At 36.3% G+C, this 12042-nt stretch overlaps 1 protein-coding gene across 1 annotated transcript; it reads right to left on the bottom strand.

Moving 5' to 3' along the window:
• Positions 1 to 10096: 10096 nt before the first annotated feature.
• Positions 10097 to 11686, bottom strand: LOC104107907 (expansin-A7-like). Its single transcript, XM_009616831.4, has 3 exons — positions 11458 to 11686; positions 11019 to 11328; positions 10097 to 10748 (listed from the first exon to the last, which is right to left on the bottom strand). Exons 1-3 carry the CDS (start codon positions 11627 to 11629, stop codon positions 10436 to 10438), a joined length of 795 nt encoding a protein of 264 aa, XP_009615126.1. The 5' UTR covers positions 11630 to 11686; the 3' UTR covers positions 10097 to 10435.
• Positions 11687 to 12042: the final 356 nt, after the last annotated feature.

Here is a 12042-nt window from a genome sequence, read left to right as displayed (position 1 = left end):
GGTTCCCTAAAATTTACACATGTTTAAGGCCTGAGATTTTGTAGAGGATAAGATTGGGACTTGCGGTATAGAAACAACTCTAAATTACAGAAGGTCTACTCAACGTGGACGTTACGGTTGCGGATTTTGGGGTGCTTCGGATGAAGTATAGTTGTTGACGAGATTCTGGACTATGTGGTTCATGCCAAGATTTGTCTGTATGGAGCTCTACTTTTGTGATCGTTGTGTATAAATAGGGGTAAGGGTTACCCCAAAGAAGAATCGAAGAGTATGTAAAGAAATGGGTCAGCTCAACAGTGTTGAGTGAGCATAACAAAAGAAGAAATGGCCTTGGGAGAGATAATTCTCCACCGGTGTTCCTGGCAAGACTATTAAGAGGGAAGACCAGCCAATGCAACACCGCCCACTTGGCTCAGTTCTCAGAAACGCTTTTGAAACATGATGTTTCCCGTACTCTCCGTAATGCGTGGCACATAGGTGTGAACGGTTGCGTCAGGTTACCATGACTATGTCATAATATGCCATCATGTTCAATAAGTTAGTCCGTCATATTCCTACTTTGCTTCCTACAACCAGAGAGTGAGTCCACAGACTCATTAAAGGACCCAATTATAATCGTAAAATTTTATACGACTCAGGAGCTATAGGCTGATACTTTATTTCCACTAGTAGTAGAAATTGCCAAGATATTAGAACGTGTTCGGGGTGAGGAAAAAGGAAACTAAGAAGACCAAGACGTCTCGAGGTTCTGGGGGATTCAATGGATTATACTCTGCAAGTATAAATCATTATGGCGGGGGGCAGTCGGCTAGCCCAATCTGCACATCAAATTACTCGGTGTGTTCCAGTAAGTTCGTTTAATACACCGCCGACATGAGTTTCCTACAATGGTTATTTTAGTTATCTGGCACAGACTCAATATGAGCAACCAAACCCGCAAAAAGGTTGTTATGAATACGGTGATACTAGGCACATCATGAGAAAAATGTACCAAACTTGGGAGAGACATATTTCATCAAAGCACTCAAGCTACGTGCCCCATTACAGTTACTACACCACCCACACGACTAGTTAGGGGTGGAGGACATGCGGGTAGAAGGCGTCCTAGAGGTGGAGACCCAACCGTTGATATATTTGTTTTACGGTATGGCGGAGGTCGCTACATCATATGGTGTTGTTACAGGTACGACCTCGATTTAATATAAAGGAATAATTTTCTTAACTTGATTCGGTTCTCAATATCGAAACGAGTCCTCCTATGGTGCTCCACTTATGAGTGAGCTTCGTAATTCTATAATCTACTTATGTGTTTACTTCTGTTGGGAGATTCCATGGAGATAACTACGCATATCATTCCATATTGGTCACTAATAAGACCTGTGAGGCTAAATGTGGCTTTCTATTACTCATTTCAGTAAGTTTTGATGTAATTTACGGATAACTAATTACAAATTGTGAATTATATGCCCTACCAGTATGGAGTTCATTATGTGTTGTAATTTTGTTTAACGGAAATTATTTAGAAGGAGCAAATGAAAAGTTTCGATTGGCACGATATACATATTACTTGTGATTCGAAACCGAGGACGAGATCCTCGCATTTTAATATAAACTGATATGTTTAAACAAGGCTACGAGCTGCGGTGGAAGTTATATAATGATGAGATCCTTGTGAGGAAAATTCTTGTGTTTAAGTTCTCCCTTGTGAATTTTAATTTGTACTATATTAGTAATAGGGAGTCATGCCTGTTAGGCTTATTTAAAAATTCTATATGAAATTCTTTTGTGCATACTTGCCAATTTTGTGTTGTAATTATTGAGTTTTAACCTACGAGGTAGGTTCCCGCCCAGGTGACGTTAAATGTGACTCATTAATTTGGGAAAATAATTATGAGGTCTTCATGCCTCATATCTCGTTATCAGTATTGTGAAGGTTTGAAATGAGATTTTTGTTAACATGAAGTTATTAAGACCAGATTGACCCAGAAGGGTGCTCCGTTCATATGGACCGAGGAATGTGAGGAGAGCTTCCAAAACCTCAAGACAACTTTGACTACAGCCCCAATGTTGGTATTACCTACAGGTTCAGGGTCTTATATTGTGTATTGTGATGCGTCGCGTATTGACCTCGGCGTAGTGTTGATACAAGACGGTAAGGTGATTGCCTACGCGTCCAAACAGTTAAAGGTGCATGAGAAGAATTATCCCGTACACAACCTTGAGTTAGCAGCTATTGTTCATGCCTTAAATATTTGGCGGCATTATTTGTATGGTGTCCATTACGAGGTCTACACTGATCACCGAAGTCTACAACATCTGTTTAAACAAAAGGATCTTAATTTGCGGCAGCGGAGATGGTTGGAGTTGCTTAAGGATTATGATATCACCATTCTCTATCATCCTGGGAAGGCCAATGTAGTGGATGATGCCTTGAGTCGTAAGGCGGAGAGTTTGGGCAGCTTAGCATATTTACCGGTAGCAAAGAGGCCTTTAGCCTTGGATGTTCAGGCCTTGGCCAACCAGTTTGTTAGACTGGATGTTTTCGAGCCGAGCCGAGTTTTGGCTTGTGTGGTTTCTCAGTCTTCTCTTTATGACCGTATTAGGGAACATCAGTATGATGACCCCATCTACTTGTCCTTAAGGACACAGTTCAGCACAACGATGCCATGAAAGTCACTATTGGAGATGAATATGTATTACGGATGCAGGGCAGGCTATGTGTGCCAAATGTAGATGGTTTGCGCGACTTGATTTTCCAGGAGGCTCACAGTTCACGGTACTCCATTCATCCGAGTGCTGCAAAGATGTATCAAGACTTGAGACAACACTATTGGTAGAGGAGGATGAAGAAAGACATAGTGGAATATGTAGCTTAGTGCCTAAATTGTCAGCAGGTGAAATATGAGCATCAACGACCGGGTGGATTGCTTCAGAAGTTGGAAATTTCAGATTGGAAATGGGAGAGGATAATTGTGGATTTTGTTGATGGGCTCCCACGGACTCGGAGGAAGTTCGATGCAGTTTGGGTGATTGTGGATAGATTGACCAAGTCAGTTCATTTCATTCCTGTGATTACTACCTGCTCTTCAGAGCAGCTGGCTCAGGTATATATTCGCGAGATTGTCAGACTTCACGGTGTACCGGTATCTATCATCTCTGACCGGGGTACACATTTTACATCACGGTTTTGGAGGGCTGTACATTGAGAGTTGGGTACTCGTGTGGAGTTGAGTACAATAATTCACCCTCAGACGGACGCGCAGTCTGAACGCACTATTCAGGTACTAGAGGATATGCTTCGTGCGTGTGTGATAGATTTTGGGGGGGTGCCTGGGATCAGTTCTTACCACTTACGGAGTTTGCTTACAATAACAGTTGCCAGTCAAGCATTCAGATGGCTCCGTATGAGGCCTTGTATGGTAGGCGGTGCCGGTCCCCTGTGGGTTGGTTCGAACCGGGAGAGGCTAGGCTATTGGGTACAGACTTGGTTCAGGATGCCTTGGAAAAGGTTAAGTTGATTCAGGATTGACTTCATACAGCCCAATCTAGACAGAAGAGTTATGCGAATCAGAAGGTTCGTGATGTTGCATTCATGGTTGGTGAGTGGGTATTGCTCCGGGTTTCATCTATGAAGGGTGTGATGAGGTTCGGGAAGAAGGACAAGTTGAGCCCTAGGTATATTTGGCCTTTTGAGATTCTTGAGAGAGTTGGAGAAGTGGCTTACAAACTTGCACTGCCACCTAGTCTCTCTGCGGTTCATCCGGTATTCCATGTTTCCATGCTTCAGAAATATCACGGCGATCTGTCTCATGTATTAGACTTCAGTTCGGTTCAGTTGGACAAGGATCTATCTTATGTTGAGGAACAAGTGGCTATTTTAGATAGGCAGGCTCGAAAGCTGAGGTCAAAGAACATTGCTTCAATAAAGGTTCAGTGGAGGGGTCATCCAGTCGAAGAGGCGACTTGGGAGATAAAGCATGATATGCGTAGCTGTTATCCACACTTATTCACCAGCTCAGGTACTTTTTCTAACTCCGTTCGAGGATGAACGTTTGTTTTAGAGGTGGAGAATGTGATGACCCAAAATGTCATCTTTAAATTTAATAATTAATTTTGTGTTCTAAGACCTTAAAAATACTATTTATCATTCCTCGACTTGCGTGGGCAATCCGTAAAATTTTCCGGAAAGTTTTCAGGTGAAAAATGGATTAAAATGTGAATTAGAGCTTTAAAACTCAATTGAGTTGACTTTGGTCAATATTTTGAGCAAATGGACTCAGATCAGTGTTTTGACAGTCCCGATAGGTCCGTATTGTGATTTGGAACTTAGGCGTATGCCCGAAATAAAATTCTGAGGTCCCTAGCATGAGATATGGAATTTTGATGAAAAATTAAAAGTTTAAGTTCAAATAGTGACCTGATGTCAAATTATGTGAAAACGAAACCGGAATAGAATTATGATGATTTCAACAGCTCCGTATGGTAATTTTGGACTTATGAACATGATCGGAATTTTATTTGGAAGTCCGTAGTGGAATTAGGTTTGAAATGCCAAAAGTTAAATTTTTAGGAAGTTTGACCGGGGGTTGACTTTTTGATATCGAGGTCGGAATCCGATTCTGGAAATTGAAATAGGTCTATTAGGTCATTTATAACATGTGTGCAAAATTTGAAGTCATTCCGAATTGAGTTGATGTGTTTCGGCACAAGATATAGAATTTTAAAATTCAAGGTTCATAGATTTTGATTTGAGGTGCGATTCATCGTTTTGATGTTGTTTGATGTGGTTTGAAGCCTCGACTAAGTTCGTATTGTATTTTGGGATATGTTGGAATAATTGGTTAAGGTACCGAGGGTCTCGGGTGGATTTCAGAAGATAAACGGAATGGATTTCGGACAAAGATGGTTGCTGGAATTTCGCCTGAAATTTCTGGTGCATGAAGCCAATTTTGGAAGCTTATATCTCGCAATTCATAAGGAATCGGAAATATTTCAAAACATGAAAGTTGTAGTCGTTTGATTCTAGTTTTCATAAAATTAAACCATTTATTTTTTGGACATTTTTAGAGAAAGTTATGATGGATTGAATGAAGGTTGGCAGAGCAGTTTCGCCAGAAATTTCGCCAGAAATTTCTAATGCGTGGAGCCGACTTTGAAAGCTTATATCTCGCAATTCATAAGAAATCAGAAAATTTTCAAAACATGAAAGTTGTAGTCATTTGATTCTAGTTTCCATAAAGTTAAACCATTTATCATTTGGATAGTTGTACATAAAGTTATGATCAATTGAAGAAAGGCTGGTACAAGCAAGTTATGGTAGACTTTTAGTGACGGAAAATGAACTTTTAGTGACGGATGGACAGGAACTTAAGGACCAAAAATGGTCATTTCCTTCATTTCGTTTTGAATTTTTGGAGCACGGTTCTTGGGCATTTTTTGGGCGATTTTCAGGGGAAAATATTGGGGTAAGTGTTCATTATCCTATGTTGACATCATGAATCTGTGAATTTATGGAAGAAAAATCACCAAAAATAAAAATTTAAGATTTGGAGGTCGAGTTGTTATCGGAATTTGGTAAAATTAGTATGGGTGGACTCGTAATTAAATGAATTATCGGATTTTGTAAGTTTCGCCGGATTCCGAGATGTGGGCCCCACTTGCAAAATTTGAGCTAATTTCAGATTTTATTAAAAAATATAATATTTTCTTATGAAATTGATTACTATAATTTTTGTTGACTGTATCGAATTAATTATGACTAGATACGAGTCGATCAGAGTCGAAAAATCAAGGAAAAAGCATAATACTTGGTTAAATTGGAGCAAGTCGAGGTAAGTTACTTGTCTAACCATGTGGGGGGGGGGGATCCCCCCTAGGATTGATAATTGCAATGTGTGAAAAGTTGTGTACACGAGGTGACGAGTGTGTACACGGGTTAAATGTGAAAGATTATGTTTTAAATTGTGTAGATCACTGTTGCGCATTAATTAAATAGTTTCATTTTGTTATATTCTTCATTATTAATTTAATGTTTATATTTTAAATTTGCTTGACATTTTCGTGCTAATTGTTTTATCTGTTTAGTTGGAACTTGGTTTCTTTTATTATGTGTATTATTTGAAGGTTGATTTTTTTAAAATTAAATATTATTAATATGAAGTATTTGACATTTTTAAACTTGATATTGAAGTAACGTATTAAAGGTTTTGAAATATTATTTTCCTGAATTATTTACTCTTGAATATTTTTGTAAGATTTTCGTACTCATTGTGATGGAGCAGTGAGCTCTTTATTGTGAAAAAATATTATTGTTGAATTATTTTGACATGAGTAGTGAGCTCTTTATTGTGAAAAAATATTATTGTTGAATTATTTTTACATGAGCCGTGAGTTCTTTATTGTAGAAAAATATTGTTGTTAAATTATTTTGGCAAGTTAAATTATTTGAACACCTGAGGTGCAAATTATGATATATTGTGATATTGATATGTATGCGGTGGTATAAGGTCTGGGTATTGAAACACATGCGGTGAAATAAGGATGGCTTGATACACGTGGCTAGTAGGGGGAACCACTAGAAGTCATGCGGTGTGATAAGGATGGCTAAAACGCGGGATGCTATTTCGAAAAAAAAATATTTTCTTTAAAATAAATTGTGAAGGCTCCCGCGGTGAGATAAGGAAATGAGATATTGTGAATTTATTTATGATTTGGGACTACGAGGCGGTACCTCGGGAGTGCCCTTATTGATATTGATTTATGGCCGCATTTGCCTTTGATTATTGTTGTGATTTTCTTAAAGTTGGAAAGAATTCTGTTTTGTTTTCACGAGGTATTTATTTGCCATTATTTGATTTAATTAAATGTGACATACTACTTGATTTATTTCCATTGTCATTTTATCTTATAATATTGTTTAAACATTTTACCATGCTATTATTTATTCTCCAGTAGGGCCTGACCTGACCTCGTCACTACTCTACCGATGTTAGGCTTGGCACTTACTGAGTACCGTTGTGGTGTACTCATACTACGCTTCTGCACATCTTTTTGTGCAGATCCAGATACATCTTATCAAACCATGTATCAGTAAATTAGTTGTACGAGGAGACTTCGAGGTATATCTACCAGCGTCCGTAGACTCCGGAGTCCCCTTCTATCTTACTATGTTGTCTTCCTTATTTGCTTTAGACTCTGATGTATAGAGACATAGAGAATAAATTCTTAGAAGCCTGTGACTTATTTCTACCGGATTTTGGGAGTTGAAATTATTTGAATTGTAATTTATTTATTTTAGATATTTATTATTATTCTGCATTGATAGGCTTACCTAGTCTTAGAGACGAGGTGCCATCACGACATCCTACGGAGGAAATTTGGGGTCGTGACAGGTTTGGTTTGGTTTTGGTTTTGGTTTTGAATTTTAAAAACCAATCAAATTTGGTTTGGTTTTAGTTTTAATAAAAAAAATCGAATCAAACCGACTATAAAAGTATCTATTTAAATTTATTATTATTATATATATATATATATATATATATATATATATATATATATATATATATATAGTATATATATAGTATATATATTTATATAAAGTTTCTAAAATTTTATGGTACATACTATTCATTTATATTTTCAGTCTAGTTCTTTGCTATTATAATAATCCAATTCTTTGCATTTATATTCTTGTTTGATTGTTAGTTTTCTTTTGCTAAGTACAAGAATCTATTTCATGTTAAAAATAATCAATTTTTAATTGAGTGCTTTAATTATTCATCACTATTTGATTCAATTATCATCAATATATCTTGGTAAATGATAGATTTCTCAAAGAGCAATTAATTTAATAGTGTTACGTTGAAAATATAGTCGCCGGAATATGCGTTTGGTAGTGTATGTCTCATATTTAAGGGAAAAAAATTGATGAATAACCGAAAAAACGACAAAAAAACGAATCAAACCGAATCGATAAAAAACTGATTTAATTGGTTCGATTTGGTTCCAATATTTAAAAACCGACTTACTTGATTTAATTTTTTTTTCGAAAAAAATCGATCCAAACCGAACCATGAACACCCCTACTTGTAACTTAAGCCTTTTATAGTTTGTGTCTAAGGGACAAGAAAATGTAGCCTTCGTGGCCCCACGAACATGTTAGGTTATAAAGTCAAATGTTTTGTTATTGAATTTATTTATCTTTGTACCACGTAACCAAACTACAAGGTCTGTTACATTTGTTACTTGCATAGTGCGGGCAGGTTTTAGGGTATTTGTACTTAGCCCACCGTACTGTTTTCTAGATTCCTTTTTTTCTTAATAGAAATGTTCTAAGAATGTAAGCTAACATTGAACTTAAAATTTGATTCTAAATTCTCTGAATTTTGATATGATTAGTTGCATTGGTCTTCCGACAAATAATTTCAATAAAATCTTGAAGAGTAGAAGGAATAATTAATTAAAAGAATAATGTACTTATTGATATAATCTCTCTCCCATGCCGGGCGGCTCTAAAGGCTAGGCCAGTGATGCCATTGCGTTACGCCCTCAAAATTTGAAAGCCCAGATATACTTTAAGCTCTTATTATTATGATTACTGTATACTACATAGTTTATATGAATAATTATCATAAAGAGAAGTGTTACAATGTATTTTTTATTATTTGATTGAGGTTGTTTTATACCAATAAGTTCATAAATTATGAAAAATTTCTCACTCATTAGTTAGTATAATTGCTCACTCTTCAATATTAATTTTATCCTTTTATATAGAAATTAAGTTATATCTATCAACAACATAAATTTCTTTTACAATCTTCTCTGAAACTGCATGAACACAAAAGCATTCATGCACCTGCTTTATTTTAGTGTAATTCAATATAGTATATTAGGTTATTTATAATTTATTTTAGATATTCACCAATAAGTGCAACTAATTAATAGAATGAACTACAATTCTCGTTTAAACTAATTAGAAGGAATAAATATTTTTGACACCGTCAATGCTCAAAATTTAAGTTATTACGCTATGTACGTTTATTTCTTTTTTTGATTGTGATGATAGCCAAATCAAAATTTTCACTTTGAGTTCTGGAGCTCAATATCTGTTAATCCACCACTTTATTTTTTGTGCTCTTCTTCCTACTTTTTATTTTTATTTTTTAATTCGCTATTTTTTGTCTTAAATAATTAATTTGTTGTTTAGAAAGCAAATTTTGTTGTTAGTGTAAAACAATTATAAAATAAATTTAAGGGCCTCTTAATATGATTTCGCCTTAGGCCATAAGATCCGTTGAGCCGCCACTGCTCCCATGCATTTGCAAACTGGTGTTAGTGCAATCTCTTTGCAGATGTCTCATACATATAATCACCCTGCATTTGCGAGTAAAGTTATCACTGTTGTTCAGTATGGTTTATCAGCATCATATAATGTTAGAGCAATTTATCATGGGTTTGTTTCCTAATCTTTAGGAGTAATAAGCTGTTAGAGTAGTTCCTGATTTTGTTGCTTAAATTTGTTGTATCTTTTGTCTATAAAAATCTGAGTTGCAGAGAACTAAATAGACCAGAAAATGCAGTTTCTTTTACCTCAGCCTGTTGACTCTCTCTATTCTCTGTTTTTAATTTACAGTATTGTCTTCTTCTCTTCTCTGTTTTTGCTCACATTCTATACATAAAATAAGCATCTTTTCTTTGGGTTGAGTTAGGTCCATTTTCTTAACATAACATATACATGAGAATGATGATAAGATTCCCTAGCAGACACTTTTGAACGAACTTTGTGCATTTCACTTAATTTGTTGATTAGATGAATAAGCTTAATTTTGCTTCTCTATTGTCATACATCTCAAGTATTTAATAATTTTCTCATATTAACTTCTTGACTAGATAGAAGGCCACTCTTATGATTAGAGGAAAGATTAAAATTCAGTATTTGTGTACCACTATTAGTGGGTATTTCGTAATCCGTGCTGCCTACTTATCTTCAATGGATAAATTAGAGCAAAACGAGTATAGACTATAGAGTACTATAGTATTTGTCCATTATTGCTAGAATTAGCTTTGGTGCGATTCTCTTTCGCTAGCCCTGAGGACAATCTTTAATGTGTGTCTTTATTTTCACTAATTGGAATGTCACAGCCCGGAATCTTACAAAACTCGAAAGAGAAATTATAGTAACTATAAATGATCAGTAGATACAAGAAATGTACAATCCTTATTTATACGGGTGTTGAAGACTAGGTATAACATCTTAAAATAAAACTAAAGGCTGCGGTAAAAACTATAGCACCACTCCTTCGGGGCACCTAGATAGTGAAAACCCAAGAAATCCGGCCTTTGTTGAGGCTCATGATTACTAGAGGATTAGAGGAAAGTATTTAAAATTCACTGATCTGACTAATCTGCATTAGCCAATATTTAACTCATTACGTGACTAATGGAAGTTGACTTTGGCTTGGTAAGTCATGCCTACATGCCAATTAGAAGGTGCAACATTGTAAGCTATAATAGTCTCATGATTTGTGTAGGAAGTGAGCTTGAAAGAAAGAGATTGTCCTGCAAGTGTTGCAAATGCTTGGTATGATGCTCCCCAATTATGGCTCATCTTCATCCACCCTGTTTTGCTTCCCTTCACCCACATGCTTGCCACGTCACCCCCTCCGGCGACGTTCATCACGTATACCAATAACCAGTAACCGTTTCCTTGGAATGCGAACCGGATCCCGTCTTTCTTAATGCAAGGTACCCTGCAACCACAAATAAGTAACACCACATTAGAGATCACCACATTAGAGATGCAAGAAATGATACAAGATTAGCTTAAATTGGATGGACAAAGTTCAAATATAAAATAATTTCTTAAAGTTATATGACTCGAACCTTCAACCTACTAGTTGATGATGGAGGTGTTCTGTTACTAGAGCAACTTACTCGTCCTTAAATTGATTTTTAACTCTTGATTTAGAGTTTCTTTTATATACTATTCAGTGTAATTTTACGTGTCATAACAGACATACCTGCGATACATAACGGGGACAATGCCAGCTTTCCATTGAGCAATTTTCATGAAAGCAGGTTTAGCCATGTCAAAGTGCTGACGTGGTGGGTTGCACCAGCCACCATGGTTGGAGTCTTGGGCCCAATTGGGTGGGCAAAGGTTTGTGGCTGTAACTGTGGTAAATCCTTTGTAGCAAAATTTAGACTTCACACACTGTATTTGGAAGCATTGCCCACATGAATATCCATTGCTAAATAGTACTGTGCTCAATGCTGCACTTGCTGTTCCATAACCAGAATTGAACAAGTTCCCATATCCACATGCTCCTCCTACAATAACGAACGGAATTAGTAATCTGAAAATTAGATAGTGTTATCTGCTACAACAAGTTAAAATTCAATAACTGTCTGAATTAGTTTGGAATCGAGGGATAGTTGATTGACTATAGTGTAACGCACCCATTGTCTCAGAAGCAGTCTCGTCTCCATAGAACGTGGCATAAGCAAGCTTCCAAGGCATGGCTTTAAACTTAGGGGTGGTATAGTAGCCAGAGGCTATTGCTTGGTGAAAAAGTGCCATTGTCGCAATGAGGAAGACACTCAATATCCATCTGCAGTTGAAAGATGCCATTGTTGCTTGTAATTTCCTAATGTTTCACTTCAGAAAATTTTGTTATGGCTTAATTGACTTGTAACTTAAGCCTTTTATAGTTTGTGTTTAAGTAAGGAATAAGAAAATGTAGCCTTCGTGCCCCCACGAACATGTTAGGCTATAAAGTCAACTTTTTTGTTATAGAATTTATTTATCTTTATACCACGTAACCAAACTACATTTAATTTGCTTTTGGCAACGTGTGAGCAGGTTTTATGCTATTGTGCTTAGCAGAACTGTTCATTAGATTCTTTTTTTTTTTTTTTTTTCTTAACAATAGAAATGTTCTAAGAATGTAGGCTAACATTGAACTTAAAATTGACTCTAAATTCTCTGAATTTTGTATGAGTAGTTGTAATCGGCCTTCCGACAAATAATTTCAAGAAATCTTG

Source organism: Nicotiana tomentosiformis, chromosome 8 (genome assembly GCF_000390325.3).
Source record: "Nicotiana tomentosiformis chromosome 8, ASM39032v3, whole genome shotgun sequence".
Classification (NCBI taxonomy): Eukaryota; Viridiplantae; Streptophyta; class Magnoliopsida; order Solanales; family Solanaceae; genus Nicotiana; species Nicotiana tomentosiformis.
The sequence above is the reverse complement of the archived record's forward strand: the minus strand, read 5'-3'. Positions and strand labels throughout refer to the sequence as shown.

Bases quoted from the DNA above. Each gene is read 5' to 3' on its own strand.
- LOC104107907 (XM_009616831.4), bottom strand. From the start codon at position 11,629: ATGGCATCTTTCAACTGCAGATGGATATTGAGTGTCTTCCTCATTGCG. The intron at 11,329-11,457 runs GTGCGTTACACT...TCGTTATTGTAG, and splicing joins GACTGCTTCTGAGACAATGG to GAGGAGCATGTGGATATGGG. The intron at 10,749-11,018 runs GTATGTCTGTTA...TTGTGGTTGCAG, and splicing joins GTCCCCGTTATGTATCGCAG to GGTACCTTGCATTAAGAAAG.